Source organism: Dermacentor albipictus, chromosome 3 (assembly GCF_038994185.2).
Source record: "Dermacentor albipictus isolate Rhodes 1998 colony chromosome 3, USDA_Dalb.pri_finalv2, whole genome shotgun sequence".
Lineage (NCBI taxonomy): Eukaryota > Metazoa > Arthropoda > Arachnida > Ixodida > Ixodidae > Dermacentor > Dermacentor albipictus.
Window position 1 is genome coordinate 68,868,664 of NC_091823.1, and position 19,062 is coordinate 68,887,725.

General features: G+C 44.9%; 1 protein-coding gene across 2 annotated transcripts in view; it reads right to left on the reverse strand.

Moving 5' to 3' along the window:
* Positions 1-19,062, reverse strand: part of Liprin-alpha (PTPRF interacting protein alpha) — a 79,920-nt gene that overhangs the window by 32,361 nt on the left and 28,497 nt on the right. The window contains exons 14-17 of one of the 2 annotated variants that reach the window (XM_065452727.1): positions 15,472-15,691; positions 12,923-13,050; positions 10,263-10,349; positions 6,822-7,009 (exon numbers count right to left, since the gene is read on the reverse strand). In XM_065452727.1, the coding sequence (XP_065308799.1) occupies positions 6,822-7,009; positions 10,263-10,349; positions 12,923-13,050; positions 15,472-15,691 (623 nt within the window). The remainder of the gene's footprint in view (positions 1-6,821; positions 7,010-10,262; positions 10,350-12,922; positions 13,051-15,471; positions 15,692-19,062) is intronic. The other variant, XM_065452728.1, reaches the window with a different exon arrangement.

Sequence of the window (19,062 nt, forward strand, 5' to 3'; positions counted from 1 at the left end):
CTGTGTGTGGCTAGATCGGGAGCTCGCCTTCAGCCCTAGACACACGCAGAGGGTACCCCCACACAGGCCAGCATGCAGACAAGGGGAGAAATTGTGATCATACTGGTGGCAAATAAATCTAACAGCTTTCTTCTGCACAGCCTCGAGCTTTGATATGTCAGATGTGCAGTGATGTGACCATACGACAGATGCATATTCTAGAGTGGGCCTCACAAAGAATTTATAAGCTGCTAGTTTCCATTCCTTGGTTGCTGTTTTTAGCTTGCTTAAGTGAACTTAGCAATGCTTTCTGTTTCACAGAGAAATATAAAAAAAATATGCATATGTATCCTTACAAGTGGCAAAATAGAGTGTGTATTAACATGTTAATTTAACTTCACTGCACAGTTAAACCTCAACACAGTAGACTTCTGTTAAAACAACTCCGGTTAATTCAATTTCTCAGTTAATTCAACTGCAAATTTTGAGGTAATCTGCCATGTGCGCAAAGAGTGTGCATGGAGAGGTGGTGTAGCATCATACACACTGTACTTGCGCGCATTTAGTACTGGAGTTTGCGTAATCTCAAGTTTTGGAGACCCCATGAAGCGAGAGACAGATGAATTCGCCCCACTGCTGGCGCTTTTCATGATAGTGTCATCCCACTGCGGGCAACACTATCAGCCATGATGGTGAAGTGGACGTGAAAGTGTGGGTGACTTCGCTCTGTATCGCCGATGTGAAGATACTGTCAGGGTCTTTTAATACTTTTTACCTGGTCATGAAACTTCTGTGTAACGCTATGGTAGAGCTTCACATAGCACCCGCAGTGGGAGCACCGCGGCACTGGTGCAAGTAGAGGCGGACTTCACACACGCTGAAGGCGGACACGCGGCTGAGCGCATACGCGCACCCTGCTTTAGAGGTAATCTACAGCGAGTGCAAAGAGTGGGCGTGCCGAGACGGCGTGGCTTCCGTGTGTTTAGTATTGGAGGTTGCATAACCTCGAGTTTTGGTGACCTGCTGGAGTGAGAGGCAGACAAAGCATTCGCTCCCCGCTGCCAGCGCTTTTCCTGATAGTATCGGCCCGCTGAGGCCGATGCTATTAGCCGCGGGGGCGGAGTGCACACGAAAGCGTGGCTGGCTTCTTTTAATTCGTGCTGTCGATGTCAAGATATCGTCAATGTACGTGGCATAAAACTGTATCATTCGTCACTGACTCCCAAATTTATCGAAAATAATTGTTTTCTCATTCATATTTGCTTTTTTCGATTGCGCGATAATTCGGAAAATTCTGCAGCCCCTCCGAGTAAGAAAAATCGATAGACTGTACTTATTTGCATAAAAGGTCAAATTTCAATACCACAATATTTCAATATAACGAAGCAAATTGCCAATTTTACTGACTTCGTTGTATCGAGGTTTAAGTGTATACTAAATTTTGGTACAGTAGACTTCCGTTATTTTGACAACAGTTAATTTCATTTTTCAGTTAATTCAATCCTGAATGAAGGTCCTAGCTGGCACCTATGCTTTTCTATGGGCCTCAACTTTTTTTATTTCAATCCTAAAATTGGCCTTTGTGGGATAATTCAAACTTGGTAAGTCAGCATGCTTGACCCCTATGGTGACCTCAATAGTGACCCCTTTAGTGGCAGTGTCCATCTCAGCAGAGCTTAGGAGACAGCGAATGCACTGAACAAGGATTTTTAAAAAATCTCTAATCGAATACGCCTATTTTTGGCCTGCCCTAGGAAGATATTTAAGAAATAACCGTTGCTCACAATCTCTGTTTACGGCCCTTACACGATTTTAATGCATGCTCTCTTTTTCTTATTTTAAGAAAATTGGGCCGAAAATTGCCTGTGCGGTGCAATCGAATACGAAACCAAAACCGCCTTTGCAGCGTTGATATGCTTTTCTGCATAACATGAATGTACTGCGGCAAAGCTGACTAACAATTTAGAAGATCTTTACTCATTGCTTTTAAAGAGCCCCTCACTAGGTCCCATAGCAAATTTTAGTTATACGCTGGAAATTGTTACGTGTCCGCTACCTCTAGGTGGCGTTCTGCTGCAAAAATTTTTCAAATCGGACCATTACTAGCCGAGAAAGAAATATTTCAGGGACACGAACCCATGATTTCAGGAGGAGAGCTCCACCGCCAATTGAGACACTCTCCCCACTTACTCCGCCTAGCCTCTTCAAGCGAAATTCCTTCCCTGCATTCTCCTATACAGGACCTCGAGGATGGCGTGATGCACGCGTCACAGGCCCCGCCTTCATTAATTCTTTTCTCCTGACTTTTTGGTGGCGCGGCGCATTTCCAATGACAATCTCCGGCGCGAGCTGTTGCGTTGGTCTTGTTTTGCGCAGAGCATGACTTTGCACGCTGTGCACGAGGACACCTCACTAGCAGTATAAGTCAGTACTACACGAATACCGAGGCAGACACAAGCAGTTCATAGAGCATGATCCCGCGCTGGAACACGATAGAAAATGACATAGTTTCAGTGTCTGTGTGCGTGACTGCACGATGTGGGAACAAGCAGACGAAACGGAAGTACATCTCTTTTGCCTAGGTGCGAAGCAAAACAAAAACATGCAGACATTCCGTTTGTGTGTTTTATTATTTCTCTAAGCTTTAACTCATCATTCAAGCAACATATTACGCAAATAACAGATGTTGCCTAGAATAATTTTCGAAGTCACGTGTCACCACGAGCGACGTCACAGCAAGTACGTGTACGTAGGTGCACTAACACGTGCACGTCATCCTCCAGCTTGGAGCGTGACGGCCGTGAGGAGAAGGGAAAATAGCATGCAGTTTGAAATTTCAGATCTTTCTGCAGCACGTAGCGATGCAATACTTTACAGACACAACCATTATCGCGCATTGTATGCTCTGCGCTTGTCAGCTCAAAATGGCCAGCCTGGTAAGGGGCCCCCTTAAGAGTGGAATGCGATAGCATTCAAAGATCCCCAACTGCTTCTCACGCTGTCCGGCAACTGCAGCTCATATAACTGTAATGTTTACTGAGAAACGCTGACCACAAATGCTGTGTACAAAGGTGAGCTTTCTGGTAGAAATGCGGCCTGTTGCGTGGGCTGTGGTGAGGCGGAGGCGAGTGCCATCTTGAGGTGTTTCAAGGAACCAGGCATGCCACTCTATGGCCTTTGAGGCGATGGCCGGTCTATGAATGGTAGAAACGCTGGAAAAGTGGTTTCTGTTTTGAGTTTCCGCGTAACGGAATTATGTTTTTTCACATATTCAAATTGCAATCCGATGCTATCGTGTCTGTAGGTTGTGTGAAAGTCGTAGTATCCGATTTTTGTGACGTATTTTACCGTGACAAATTTAATTATTTCAGTAACTTCCTGGTGTTACATGGAGGGCCTGTGTGGTTGGGCATGCGTGGTTCGAAATGATTTTTGCCGAAACAATGGTCGACACTGGATGCGGGACGCCGACGCTGGATTTTCTGCGACACGGATCCCTTAATGCTATCGTGTTAAAACCTGTGCTGCAAAGCTGACTTCAGGAAACCGGCTGCCAGTGTGCAACACACATTTTTCCTGCTAAATAATTGGATGCATGTTAACATATCTACTTTGGTCAGCAGATTTACTGTTTTTAAATGTAAATTTTCGCTTTGAACAGATAAAAGATGGGCGCTCATTTGATTCTGGTGTGTTAGATTCTGGTAAATACTGCCAAATGAATCGGTGGCATGTTTTGACATTTCTTGTGCATTTTGTTTAATCCGACCTATCAGATAATTCAATCCATTTAGTCGGTCCCATCAGGGTCGAAATAACGGAGGTCGACTGTAAAACAAAGCAAGCTGCCAATTTTATCGACTTTGTTATATCAGCTTAACTGGAATAAGAATACAGGTTCATTTATAATAGGAATGTTCTGCACGTTTCCTGCAAGAGTGTGGCACTGCAGGGAAATAAATTACCAATGCAGTCAGAACATTTTATTTCCATACCATCAGCCCTCTGCAATACTCACTCAGAGCAAAGTGCTGCTATGCACAGTTCAATGCATGCCACTGACTGCCAACCCACACTAATGTGTTAATGGCACTGCCGCCTATGGATCAATTTTGTGGCAAATACATGATGGCTCCTATTCTTAAGGATATCAAGGTGCCTTTGCAACTTTGTGGTTTTGCAGGAAATAATCTGTGCTGAAGCCATAAGCATTCTGCATGCCATCACAAGAAATCAAAGGAAATCATCTCCACTAAAGAAATTGTTTTGATATGGCCGAGACACTGCAAACCTTTCCAGCAAGATGTATTGCAGAGGGTGCTCTCCTGTTTATAGAATATTGTACTTTGCATAACAATGCGTAATATTGTAATTTTTTGCATCTGGCCATTAATGCACGGTGAATGCTGCTTCTTATTGAAAGCCACTCTGATTCTACATGTTTTGGAGAGCACCAGCCGTGTCTGTGTAAGTACACTATTTCCTGTTGCCACTGGAATACATGTGACACGATGCCACTCTTTGAAAATGCCGTATAGAGTTCACACGGATAGAGTGCTGAACTTAGTAGAGCCACACTGTTAGAACCTGTAAGTCTCTGGCAGTTCAGGCTCCTGCAGAGCTGTTTTATAATTGTAAGTTAATCTCTAATGAACTCTCTATTTTTCACAGATAAGGAGTGGATATCACAGCTTTGCTTTATTTTATTCTATCATCTTCAATTTCATCATTCTGATTTTTGCTGTTAGACAAGTCTAACTACTTTCTGTTCCTTATTTTACTGCAAATATATTTCTGTCTCCTACAGAAAACACACCACCTCTGGGACCTGCTGCAAGCCACAGCAAATATGGAAAACAGAGTCACTAACAACCAGCTCTTGCATCTTCCTGTGGTCCAACAGCTAGCAATGTTATTTATAACGTTGATGCTTGACCAACTAGCTCAACTTCACATTCTTGCACCACAGCTTTTAGCTTTGGAAAGTTGCTTTTCCTTGACGGCCATATATGAGTTTCTAAGTTTTTTGCATTCTTTTTGTCGCATTGTTTTCATCATCATATGCTTTTTTGTTCTTATTACAGAATAGAAAAAAAAATGAAATTGTACTTACTGAAGCACATGCTATGGTGAAATCTCGATATAACAAATTTCAAGGGACCGTGGCAAAATGTTCGTTGAAATTATATTGAAAGCCCCAACATGAACCATTCCACCCGTCAACCCATCACTTCAACAGCTGTCACCACATAAGCTATCCACGAAATGGTCGCTGTTCGTTCTCAGCCTGGGCAGCTACAATTTTCTACTATCCACCGCAATGCACCACTGAAGCACCGTATTGCAAGAGCGTGTGGGGATGCGCGACTCTCGCGCGTCCCCTGATATCTTGTTTTCCTGCATAGCCCCCGCCTTTGTGCGGCGTCGCCGCGTGGGCCGCCGCGGTCGGAGTGGTACAAGCACGGTGCGAAAGATGGCGTGAGTGTCGCGCCGCTGCGGGGTTACTTGGGTGCGGGTAAGACGAGGCGCTCTCTTGGATTCGAAACAGCAAGTAGCACGGACGTGCCGTGCCGCGCGTGCAGCGACCCTCTTCCCCGGCGGGTCGTCGAGCAGCGCGGAGATTCCGCGCGCGCAGCAACCGATGCTTCTGCGAGATCACCTCGCGTGGCCGCCTTCGAACGCGCCACGATTCACATGACCATACACGCGAACGACCAGGCGTTGGGATCCAGCATGGGGCGAACATATTCGCTCGCTTCCGGTCGCGGTGAGTCGGACTTCTAGATTTGTCGCACGCCCATCGGCATGTTTTGTGGATAGCAACTCGGCTAGCAGGCATTGATCTAAGAAAGGTGCAATAAATGCCCTTGTGATTGTTTGCACTACTGTGTTGTCGTTCCTTTGTCCCAAGAGTACAGAGGAGAACCCCACATCACCCCACAAGCGGGGTGCACAAAAGAGACGCTGGTGTCGGGAAGACCATTGACAAAGAGGAGGCTCCATGTTATCTCCAAAGAGCAATGTTTCTTTTTGTTTGTTTGTGTTTCACATTCTTTGTCGTGGACACTGTAACCGTCTTGCTCGAGCCCGACATCTCACTATTCCAAAGCACAAGAGCAAGCACAGTGGTTACATTTCTCTGCCCACGTAGCTAGTACGGCCACAGAAAGAAGAACGGAAGAAAGGTGTACAGAAAGAAGAGCAAAAGAAGGAAGTGATGCGCCTCTGTTGTTAGGCAACGCTTGTCTTGGAGGAGCATGCGCTCACAAAACCTGATGCATTGTCACCTCTTCAATAGAATAAGAAAGAAAAAGAAAAGCCCCCTCTCGTGTTTTTCTCTTCAGACGCCGTCTCACGTTTTCCAAACCCATGTGCCGTGGCATCCACTTTCTGCATCTTGCCACCTGCAAGCTTACTGTTCCGACTGCTATGAAGCCGCGGTATGAAGATATATAGAAATTTCAAAATGCCCAGAGTTTGAAATATTAATACGTAGTACTGAGGTGTTCCTAACATGACACGGAAATTGAATAATGATCATTATTCTGAAAAGTTCAATATTCTGGAGTTCGTAGTATGGAAATATTTTTACATTGAAACTATGAGCAGTCAGCAGGGGATTCCTGAATAGTTCATTAATGAGGTGTTTGTAGTAACGAGGTTTCACTGTATACCTAGCCCTCTGTGCTAACCAGTGTACACAGTGAACAATCTGGGAGGTGTCCACACACAGCCCACAACATGTTGCATCTGACACCTAAATGGAAAATTCACCCAGAGCTACTGATAGGATGGATCAGGAAACGAGGCCACTCAGACCACGGAACCAATTGTCAGCTTACCAGACATGCCATACTCCTGTCCATAAGGATCTTTCCCTTTGACCTTGTCTTTTTTGCTGAAGAAGCGGCCCAGTGAAGACTTGATGCCTTTCTTCTTGGCCGCTTTATTGAGCGAGTCTTGGGAAGAGTTGGTAGAGCTCAGCGGAGACTGAGCACTGAGTGAACTGGGGCCCCCATCCATGGTAACCCTAGGCAAGAATGAAAACACCGCTGTCACACCACAGGCACATCCATCCAAAAGGGGTAAAAATCTAGGATATCATTCCTTAGCATAATAAAAAGTATGCACATGAGCAAAATACGTTTGGTGTTAGATGCCTAATCAAAATGCCTTTATACAGTTAAACTTCATTACAACAAAGTTTCATCAAACACAAAAGTAACTTTGTTAAATCCTACAACCATTATAAGCACATACACTATTTTCCAATGCATAAGTTGCACCTTTTTATGACACACCCCCCTACTTTTTGCGACTTTCGAAGGAAAAATTCGTATACAAGATTCACCTATTTTAACTCAGTTGGCATGATGAAACAGGATTATGATGCTTGAACATTCATAGCAAAATGTCACGCTCACCCCATTTCAGGGCACTAAATTTTCCTGAAAAAGTTTTTTCCAAGTTGCAACTTCTAGCAGGATAAAAGTTGAAGCAACTTTTATGGCCAGACCACATGTATGCTTGCCGATGCACACAAGCTCGTGTCTACAGATGTTGTGCCTGCCGCACCCTGTGAGGAATGGCAGTTTGCATCTCCACCCGCTCACTGGGCCTACTCATAGCACCTTGCAGACGCCACTGCGCATAGCTCTAAGTGCAGCTGAGTGCACACACTGCCCGTGTGCCCTATTTTAGACCTAATTTGCCTCGCGTACAAAGAGTGGGTGTTCCGAGATGGCACGGCATCATGTGCACTGTCTTCCCACGCACTTAGTACTGGAGGTTGCGTAATCTCAAGTTTCGGAGATGCGTTGAAGCGAGAGCCAGACAAAGCATTCACTCCCTGCTGCCAGCACTTTCCGTGTAGCATTGTCCCACTGCTTGCGACGCTAGAGAACTTTAGCTTGTCCGGTACTCCAGTTCATGTAGGCAGACTAGGTGTTTAGACTAGGTGCAGCCACATTGTGGAGAAAGAGCTCAACTAGACAAACAGAGAGCTAATACTGCATTAACCAAGTGCATTCTTTTTTTTGTTACTCGTCTAAATTTTCACAGAGGTGTAATTGTGTCACTATTTGCCTCCGCCAAAAATTTAAATGAGCAGCAAAGTAGAATATACTTGGCTGATGCAATGTCAGCTCTGTGTTTGCGTGGTTCAGCTCTGCCCCATGAGGTGACAAGCACCTGTCAAGCTGCTCATGTTTATGCCTCCCACCCATCCGTTAGAATGACCAGCCTGCCTGTGTTCACCGGAATGTCGGAAAAGCTCAAACACTCTATTATCAGCCACTAGAATGGAGTGGATGCGAAAGCGTGGCTGGCTTTGCTTCGTACCACCGTTGCGAGGATATTGTTGAGACAGCATGAAACTGTATCTTTTATCACCAACTCTGAAATTCAACAAAACTGATTTTTTTTTTCTCGTTCATATTTGCTTTTTTCTATTGTGCGATAATTTTGAAAAATTTGTGGCCCCTTCTGGGTTAGAAAAATCCATTGGCGACAGTACTTATTTTGAATAAAAGGTCAAATTTCAATGCAAAAAAAAATTCAATGTAGCAAAGCAAATTGCAGATTTTACTGACTGTTATATCAAGGCTTAAATTGTGGGGACTGAGGAATGTGCCGGCACCATTGCGCGGGCATTCAGCTGTTCTATCGTACCCATGCCTCCACTTTCAACTTGCAGCTGGTTTCAGCGGTGGTGCTCCACTCGCAATGGTTTGCGGTGGGGGCGGGGTGCTGATATTGTGATGCGATCGCTGTTGGCTACTCTTGGTGGGAGAGTGGCTGGGTACGTACATACTTCCTTTCATCCACCGACACTGGGACACTAGGACTTGAGCTCATGCACAGTGCTATTTGCCCTTGCGGGGAGCCCATGCAAGGTCATAACACGCCGAGTCGCACTTATCGGTGGCCCAAGCTGAAGGAGATTGCCCGAGCTCTCGCAAATTAGTCCATTGGTTATAGTGAGAGCAAGTAGCATGGCTGCCGGGACTTTTCCTAGTGGTGCAACATGCTATAGGGGTGCCCCTGTCTGTATTTTCACCCTAGGTGTGGGACCCCTTTGGTTCCTGTGCCACCCCAGGACCGGGCGTTTGCGTAGTGTTGGGTGCCGCTGGAGACAATAAACAGTCTTTGTCAATTCAGGGCAATACCGTGTTCTCTTGCGTGCGTGGCGTTCGGTAGCCCCTTGCAGCCTGAGTGTCCGTGCAGCGGCACGCTAGAGGCAACAGCTGATGTGGTCCTGTGGCTCGCTAAGCTTCAACCCGTGAAGGTTGGTCTCCTGTGAGACCCTAAGACCCCACTAAGACCCCCTAAGACCCCGTTTATTCACTGCATCTATACACGAGGAAAGACAGTATTCATTGCATGCTAATACAGCCAAAACAATTGTGTGCCTACTTCGTTATACCATATAATTCGTTACACATGTTTGTTATATTGAGGCTCGGCTGTATTGCTTTTTCAGTTAATTGCCATGCCATGTGTAACTATTTCCCATTGCCTTCCATGCCTTGCTGAAAAAAATCCATATTGTCTCACCATACGGCCTCGATATTAGAGATGAAACCACACATGAACATTCTTCATTATTTATCACATGGTGATGGGCTAAACAAGTTTGACAGTCCAGCATGCCAACCAAAAGGCAATGCTATGTGTGGCTTCTCCTCAATGTTGCCTTAGGCGGCAGATGTGACGATAGTTTGCCCAGCAGGAACTGCAGCCAACAGAAACTTGCATGTTCTTGCGAGGCTCCTATATGAACCTTGAAAACTGGCAACCAATTATTAGCATTGGAGAATGAGCATCACAGAACTTAAATTTTCCCTATCATGCAACTTTCTACACTTTGTGGATTTCTGCAGAACTGATATGCCATAGTCTGTATTTTTGCCCTTAGAGTTGACGGTTGATTTGACCATTCCCTGCCTTCTAGCTATCCGACTGTTCTGGAGAGAATGGCCTACCAAGCTCAGCTTCTGCACCCCATGCACAGTTGCAGTTTGGTACAAGGTCAGTTTGTGAGGTAGAGTTTGTATGCCGCGTGATCGGCAAGCCATTCATTGATGTGGCACTAAAGACATAAGGGTTTTGGAACAGCACCAAACCTTACGGTCTAGTGCTCTTCATTGTGCTACAGTACGTCATCTTCTTTAAGAACAAGATGCATGAGGGCTAGGAGTGAGAAAAGGTAGCTAAGCAGAGCTTGGCAACACACAGCAAGTGTGACACCTGAGCCACACCAAGAGACACAGCAAGTGGCACACCTGAGCAAAGCATCTGGCGGGATGCCCGACAGACAAGCAGGGCTGCCGCCCAAAGCAGCGTGCTGTGACAGAGATGGCCCAAAGGACCTGCGGGAGGAGAAAGACAAGACAGTGTCGACGGAAGCATGCATTCAGAGAAAAAAAAAAGCTTCGAGCATGTTTCACACAAAAAATGCATCAAGGTGCGAAAGGAAAGCAAGTTGTCTTTGCCGAAATCTGTAGACACTGCACATTAAGAAAGAGAAGGCACATACAAAAGCAGCAGAGACAATCCCACATGATGCCAAGCACAGAAGTAGGCACAACACCCTTGAAAAAAGCTTCACTAAGAACAATGAGGCGGGTATATTTATTGCAACCAGTGTAACCAGTTGTATCAGCAGTAGGTTTCTAGTCGTCAGCAAATTTCTTGCATTCCCAATGATTTGCAAAATGTGGTCAGGTGTCAAGGCTCAGAAAGACCATTTTGCCATGGGATGTTTGTCAGTGAAGCATTATGCACAAAAAGCAGTTTGCTCATACATAACCCTGCATCACAGCCATTAGCTGTGGTCATGAGGCCATAGTGGGAACATGTGGCATTGTTTCATAATTCATACACAGGACATTTTAAACTACATAAGCACAGTGTATCACACGACCATGTACCATATTTACACGATTGTAAGTCGACCCCCTCATATTGCGTGTGACAAGGAAAAAAAAAAAAGAAGAAGAGCATACCCGAGGACGCATTCAATAAAGAAAATTTATTGGTAGCTGGCATGGTCACTGGAATACTCGTCCTCACTAGTACTGGCATCGTCATTGCTGCTACGGTGCCACAGCGCATCGTCATGCAACGAAATTCCACATTTGGAAAACGACCGCATCACGACATCTTGTGGAACAGCAGCCCACGCCGAATGCACCCAGCCACACGCAGCCGTCAGGGAGGCTCTTTTGACAGGTCCAGTTGGCGTAAGTTCGCGGTCTTCTGCGGCTAGCCACTCGTTGTACTCACGGCGGAGCAGGTCCTTAAAAGGCGAAGATCCGGGCTTGTTTCATGAAACTTGCCAAACTTGCCTTGAAACTTGACGACTGGGCGTGTTGGTATAGCATATTGGAGGTTGGAATGCGCAACAGTTTGACGATACACACAGAAGAGACACACACCACAGAGCGCTACTTGCAACTATCGTTTTATTCCCTTGTCAGTGGAATAAATACAGGAAGATACTCAGGGGGGAGGGCGGTAGCGACAAAAAAAAAAAAAAAAACTAAAACTAAATTAGTTTTGACAAATATTGCCATCTACCATTGCCAAGCCGGTTTTGTCAAGCGATCGTTTTCGCTGCACTCATCACAAAAAACCCCGGATACGAAATTTCCGATTAGCGCTTGAGGAAATCTAATTCCTTTGCACTAAGGGAAACTGAGGGCGTGCTCACGCACATACTACCCAAACGCGCAATCTCAGCAGCTTCGATTATCTCCCGCGTTATTTGGCTGCCATCTTGGCTCACAATCTTACAATTCTTGAATAATGGCCGACATCCGCAATCTCTACAATGTATCCCAAGGTGTCCGGCGACTGTTCTTGAAACGTTATAATCATGTTCCTTTAATCTTTCATTTAAACATCGTCCAGTCTGTCCGATGTACTTTCTGCTGCACTGAAGTGGAATGGAACATAATATATAGTGGAATGGAATGGAATGGTTTCATGACCATGTCGCACTTCACTGGCAGGGACTGATCGCTCATTTTAGCGACGTACACCGCAAGCTTGGCCTACAGCTCCGGAAAGCGTCCAGACTTCGGCCGGTGGGAAGTTCTTCACTCGCCGTCACAGGTGAAAATTTTGCTTCGCTGGAGTCGCCACTCTCGAACCCTCCCTTCAGAAACATCGAACTTGCGGCCCGCTGCACAGTGATTTGTTTCTTCGGCGTAAAGCATAGCAGCCTTCTTGAACGCTTCTGTGAACGAGCGCCGAATGTTTAGTGGGCCTGGAGCACAAGTCGAATGCATCAAACTAGTGTCGGCTCTTCCATGAACTATCAATACTACCCACAAGCGCCGCTGTTCTGAGGGTGCCGCAACAAATGGAACAGCGGCACTTCCATCAACAATCGACACCCCTATGAGTGTTGTGTGCACTGTAATACTCCCAAAAATTTTGAGAAATTGCTCCGAAAAGCAAACAAACGCACGGGATAGCGAAAAGCTACGGGTAAGGCCATAGAGCAAGCATAAGATAGTGATTACATGGTAGCTCCCCTGATATCTTGTCGGTCTCACTCATTTGGCGGTGCCATGTTTTGGTTTCGATTGTAAGTCAACTTCAGATTTCCAAATTAAAAAAAAATAGGTCGACTTACAATCGTGTAAATACGGTATACAACAAGAGTTAATGGTTAGCATTTGCTATTTCTTCCCTCGTTACTGCCTGCTTACATAAACACTGCCCTCTTTTCATCCATGTGAGATGTGTCACTATGGACATTCCAATACCGAGGGACACATTTTTGTTACTCCATCAAAACAGCAAAAGCACTAAGCATTGCTGGAGGGTGGGATCAATAATAAGAGCCACGTGGACAATATGTCGTAGTCACCCAATATCATTTTGCTCAGCTCTATAGCTCACGAGTTTAAAATCTCGAAAGTGTGGGCAATACCTTCGCAGCTCTTCCGAGCTCTGTGCCAGAGCTTGGGCTACTCGGTCAATGCGCATCGACCGTGGTGTTGGCGGGCTTGTCTCTCTCCTTAACAGCCGGTCATCTCGTACCTCCAAGGATGCTGGTACCTGTAATGTATGGTAGAAGCTCAGGTGTGTAATAAAGGAATGTGATTTCAATACTTTGCCAGTTTTCAGGCTTTGCATATCAACAATGCAGTTGATTGGGCTAGCAGAGCCTAGCACCTTGACCAGTATATTAAGTATGCAGGCACCGATGAGTTAAATACATTCAACCCTCGACATAATGCCGTCATCCTTGCATAAAAAAAAATTATTTAACGGGCCCCTCATTAGGTATGACCATTTTGAACTGACAAGCACAGTGTGTATAATGCATGCTAACAATTGTGCCTGCAAAGTGTGAGGGTACCGGGTCGATGCCAGGTGGCCTAGAGTCGCAGGCACTGTGTGGAGTAGCAGGCACGGGACACGGAAGGCGTGTGTGCGCGGTCGCCATGCGGGGAGCGCGCGACAATGAACTGAGTGACTGAAGACCAACGGCAGCTAAGGGTGGCCACGGCATATGCAACGCCACCTCTCCTCCGATTGGGTAGCGGGAGATTTGAATTTCGAAAAAGGTATTCGGACCCTTCAGATGCAATTTTCTTGTAAACTAAGTCTTTTCTTGGCATGAAACAAGCGTTGAGAGGTTTCTAGAATGGTATTTAAGTAGTACGTGTCTACTTAGTATTTGCCTTTAGTGTCCTTTTAATTCATACCGCCGATGTGAAGCTATCGTCAACATGGCATGAAACCGTATCATTCGTCGCCGACTCCCAAATTCATCATAAGGAATAGTTCTGTCATTCGAACGTGCTTTTTTCGATTGTCTGATAATTCGGAAAATTATGCGGTCCTTTATTGTGTAAGGAAAATCGATTGGCTACTGTACTTACTTGCATAAAAGGCTAAATTTCAATACAACAATATTTCGATGTAACAAAGCAAATTGCCGATTTTACCAATTTCGTTATATCGAGGTTTAACTGTATAGTGGTTGAATCCTGCTAGAATACAGTAAAACCTCGTTAAACCGTACCCGCTTAAACAGTAGTTTCGGTTTAAAAGTAGTAAAGTCAATTCCCCGACTCAGCGGCCATTGAACATAAAGTATTTTGTATCCGCATTAACCGTACCAGCTTATTGCGTACGCATCGGTTAAAACGTAGCGTTTCCACTTTTCGTCGCGCAAACATGGCGGTGCGTCGTCTCCATCGGGCGGCCCGGCAGAACAACAAGCCTCAGAGATCGGTACAACGGCCTCCAAGCGCCCTGTGCGTTTGCATGTGAAGCCGCATCAACATCAACATCATTTCGACGCCGCATGGACGCCATGCCAGAGAGCGTTGTGGCGTCGTGCAAGCGAGGACTCGCGTCATGTCAAAGCTAGGATAAAAAGACGCCGGGTGCTCAGCATAGAAGAAAAATTAGACATCGTCCGTGCTACCGAACGTGACACGAAGAAGTCGGCGCTGGCCTGCGACATGGATCTGCTGTTGACTACAGTGTGTGGCATTTGGAATGCGAAGTTGCTCGGCAGCGCTGCTGCGACCGCGAAGAGATGTTGGCTACGAGGTTCGACTATTCACCATCGTTGCCGCTGTTGTTGCCGAAGTGTCAACTAGCGACAGTGATGAGGACGACACGGAAATCCGACAGCACGGGCTATTCAGGCCCGACAGTGGCAGAAGCTGCGCGCTACGTCAGCCTCGTGAATGCGATTGTCGCAAGAACAGGGGCGCGATAACGTAACTATTCCAAACGAAAAGTTTTCCGAACTCCGGCACCCGGCAATGAAAAAGGCGCCACGGGACTTATGCAGCACTACTGCGCGCGTGCACGGAGAATACGTAACGCCAACGAGGAATCTGTCGTGCCGTGCGAGTGTTTGCCGAGAAGAGGGGGGCTGGCTGAGAAGCTGGCACGCAGCTTCAGTAAGTTTGAGGCCGCTGTCGTCGTGCTAGGCCGCCGCGACATCAAACGAAAATAACACTTACGTCCCGCGAAGTGAATAAATACTGCATGTTTTTTCCCCTTTCATCGCACTCTCTCCGAGTTCCGTTATCGACAGGTAAGTGGGCGATCTCATGCTATTTCGCTTAAAGTGTACTACCGTTTAGTACGTACTTTTTCCGAGCTCCGGCCGACTACGGTTTAACGAGGTTTCACTGTACAGTCAAACACCCTTATAATGAAGTGCTTGGGCCTTTCAAAATGATTCATTCTACAGGTAACCTCGTTTCTCATTTCTATTATGAGTGGTACGTAGCGTGACCTTTAGGTCATGCACCACACCACTCACAATAGAACAGCGACAGAATTATTCCTTTTTTGTTAAAGTCATTTCATCGTACACGTGTTCGTTGTAGAGGCACTGAACTGTGTAGTGATGTAACCTACCCGAATTTAAAACCCCCCCACAAAGAGGGGTCTCTTCAAGGTAGTAAACTGAAATGAAATATCATGGTATGCCCCTTCCTTGCTCACAGTGTGGTACTTCGGCAGGTACTCCCGCTGGGGGCTGTGGTGAGGTGGTGGGCCAGCAGAAGAAGGTGGTGTGGACCGTCCGCTGAGAGGTGGTGAACCTCGGTCAAAGGAGCGTCCTCGTGACAGCAAGCCCCCCAGGGGCTCGAGGCTGCTGCTGCCAACACGTGATTCTAGCTCCTCCGCACGCTGCTCTGTGTTTTGCTTCTCCTCCTGAATCAGCCTGAAAAAAACAAAAACAAAAGACACCAGAATAATCGTAACAGCTGCTCCCAAACTTAAGCCAGTTAGCAGTGCTGAAATTTCCCCAACCTCTGAAGTCACATGATTAACCAATATTTTTTAGCATGCAAAAGCCATAGAAGAATAATTCAACACAGACTGAAAATGTCTGGAGTGGTAGTTGCTCACAGTAGCAACACCTTTAGTTCGATAATGAATCCATTATCTGCAAAGATTTCTCAGGCGGTATGCATGTTCTGTATTTTTCTGCTTAGCAGTATCTTTGGCATTAAGTGTGACACAACAACAAAACACAGCGCAGGCCATAACTGCCCTCTGCATTTCACCTTTCTAATCAGCTACAGTGAGAAAATATAATCCTAAGGCTGAATGTAAAAAGCACGCAAGACTGAAAATAGCAAAACGTTCTTCATAAGCTCCGAGTCTGACCTCAGCATCATCACTTAACCTGATTATTTGCAATTAGTCTGTGTTTTAGTCGTTGACTCATTCCTTCAGACATGTCTTTGTTTTCCCCATCTGAAGCTACAACACTGCTTAAATCTGTTGGTTGTTCGTTGCTTCACATCAATGCACAGAGCTTGCGTAATAACCATGATAACATGTCTTCATTCATCGACTCCCTTTCCCACACTTTTTCATTCATCTGCATAAAGGAAACATGGCTTGGCTCGGCTGATAGCAATTTACACGGATTCCATGCCTATCAGGCTGAGTATTGTCACTGTGTTGCAGGCCAACATGGTGGCAGTGCAATTTTTGTCGCAGCCCACATTAAATATAAGCGTAGACTGGACCTTTCCTTAGATCTATTTCATTGCGAAACTGTTTGGATTGAAACCGATGCCTTGTCTCTTCCAAATTATTGTGGCGGAATTATTATTAGCTGCATTTACTGTTCTCTATCTTCTTCCATACCTTATTTCCTTCGTCATCTTAGCTGAGTTCTTCAAACAATTACTAGTAAAAACAAGCCTGTCCTAATTGCAGGTGATATAAATATTAACATGTTTGATGTCGACAACAGTACTGTATGCGCTAATACAGACTGTTTTACTGGCTTTGGGCTTGAGCAATTACTACCTTCAGCAACCAGGTTTTCCACTCAAGGAAGCAGCTCCCTCTTAGACCATGCCCTCACTAATATTTTGCCTTCACCAGAATCTGGTGTAATTGACAAAGACACATCCAATCATTACCCTGTATTAGTCACTTCAGATACCTGTTATTTTACGTTTCGTCTTGATAAGATAAATTTTGTTGATGCAATTGACAAAATTCACTGGACAGTTTTAGCTACCAAACTAAATCCAGAAGAAGCACTTCAGTTATTTTCTTTTTTATTTTTAAAAGCAGTTCATGCTAACACTGTCACTGTTAAGGGCAAAAAGAAATTTAAATTTCTGCATAATCCTCGGATCACTAATGGGCTACATGTGAGCATGAGGAAAAAAGAAAACATTTAAAGGAAGGCTAAAAAACAGCATTTCAATGTTAATTTAGTGTTACGCTATAAGAAATATTGCAACATGCTGAGTAATTTATTGAAAAAATCAGAAAGGCAATTTCACGAAAATGAATTCATGAGAAACAAGTTTCATCCAAAAGAACAATGGCAACTTAACGAGTTTTTTAATGTACTACATTCTGGCAGTTCCATTGAAAAAGTAATTTACAATAATGTAACTATCACTGACCCGCACAGCGTTGCTCGTACGTTCATAATCACTTTTACAAAATTTATAATGCTACCTATGTTTTTTCTGTTTATCATACGAGCCAATGCGACCAATTTTTTGTTGTTTCCTGTAACATCAGAATAAGCTCTTATTGAGATTTACAACTTAAGGAACACAAGTCCTGGTCTAGATGGAATTTCCACATTTCATTTAAAGCTTGCTGCTCCGACTATTTCTGATGTTCTCAGTAACTTAATTAGCTTTATGTTAAAAACTGGTATATTCCCTAGAAGTCTAAAAAAAGCGAAAGTAATTCCTGTTCATAAAAAGGGTGACAAAGCTCAAGTTGGTAACTATCATCTTTACCTTCGTATTTACCTTCGATGGTAGCTTGTACTATCGTATTTTAGCTTCAATTAGTAAAGTTGTAGAAAAGTTAATACTTAGTCGTATTACCAGCTACCTCAACAAATTTAGCTAGCTGAAACCTTGTCAGTAAGGTTTTTGTTCAGGAAGCTCAACTAACTTGGCTTTGCTAACATTAACTGATTATATTCGACATTCACTTGATCTCAGATACTTTGTTGGATCAGTCTTTTTAGACTTTACTAAAGCCTTTGATACAATAAACCACTAATTTTGTTTACAAAACTGGAGTGTATTAGAATTTCTGGTCTAGCTCTTAATATATCAAAAATTTATCTATTTAATCATGAATTAACAGTGTATGCAGGCGAGGCTTTTTCTGAAAGCAACATTATTAACCAAGGAGTGCCTCAGAGCTCGATTTTAGGTCCCCTATTATTTTGCATTTATATGAATGATTTACCCACTGCCTTAATTATACGCCTCACGCACCGCCTATAGAGGCGCCACCTAGCTGGTGCTTGCAACAGTACGTGCGGGAGCAGTAGCAGACGACAACCCTTTCCAGCAAGGATGGCTGAAGTTCGCGGCTACGATTTCTCCTTAGTTTGGGCGCCAGACTGTTTCTTCTGCGATGATAGCTGTAGGGAAGACGCTGACCTCTGTGGGAGCGGGTATGAACACGATGTTACCGGTGTTTGGGACAACGTGGTCCACATACGTGCCAGGTGCGTCCCGCAGACAAACGCCGTGAACCCCATTTACATGAAGTGGAGCTCATGTGCACTAGCCGATAAATTTTGTTGACTAATGCGATGTCTCGTTTGTGTTTTTTTTATTCTACCCTTGCCGTAATGCTGCTTCTGTGCCTCAATAAGCACCCGTCGTTAGTGCAGACTTATATCAAACAAATCCGCAAGGTGCGATGTCTGCATATTCCGTTGTGATTTTTCTACCGATGAATACATGTGACATCGCCGAATAAGTGCAGTCAAAGTCACCTCAAGAAGAGCAATTGCGAATTTATTGATGAAAACGCGTACACTAGTCAATGAAGTTTGGTGCGAGGATTTACCGGGTCACATAAAACGAACAATTTCAGTTCTTGCAAACTTCTGTAGCTTTAACATACAACACAATGCGCTCGTGCAGTCGTGCTGCCTAGCTAGCCCAATGCGGTAAAGAAGCGGAAGACAATATAAGCGGCAAATGGCATTCCGAACTTTAGCGAAATGCCTATAAACCGCATGCTGCACTGTAGACAAACTTCCTTGCTTACGCATCTAACTATGATCTAGTGGAAAAA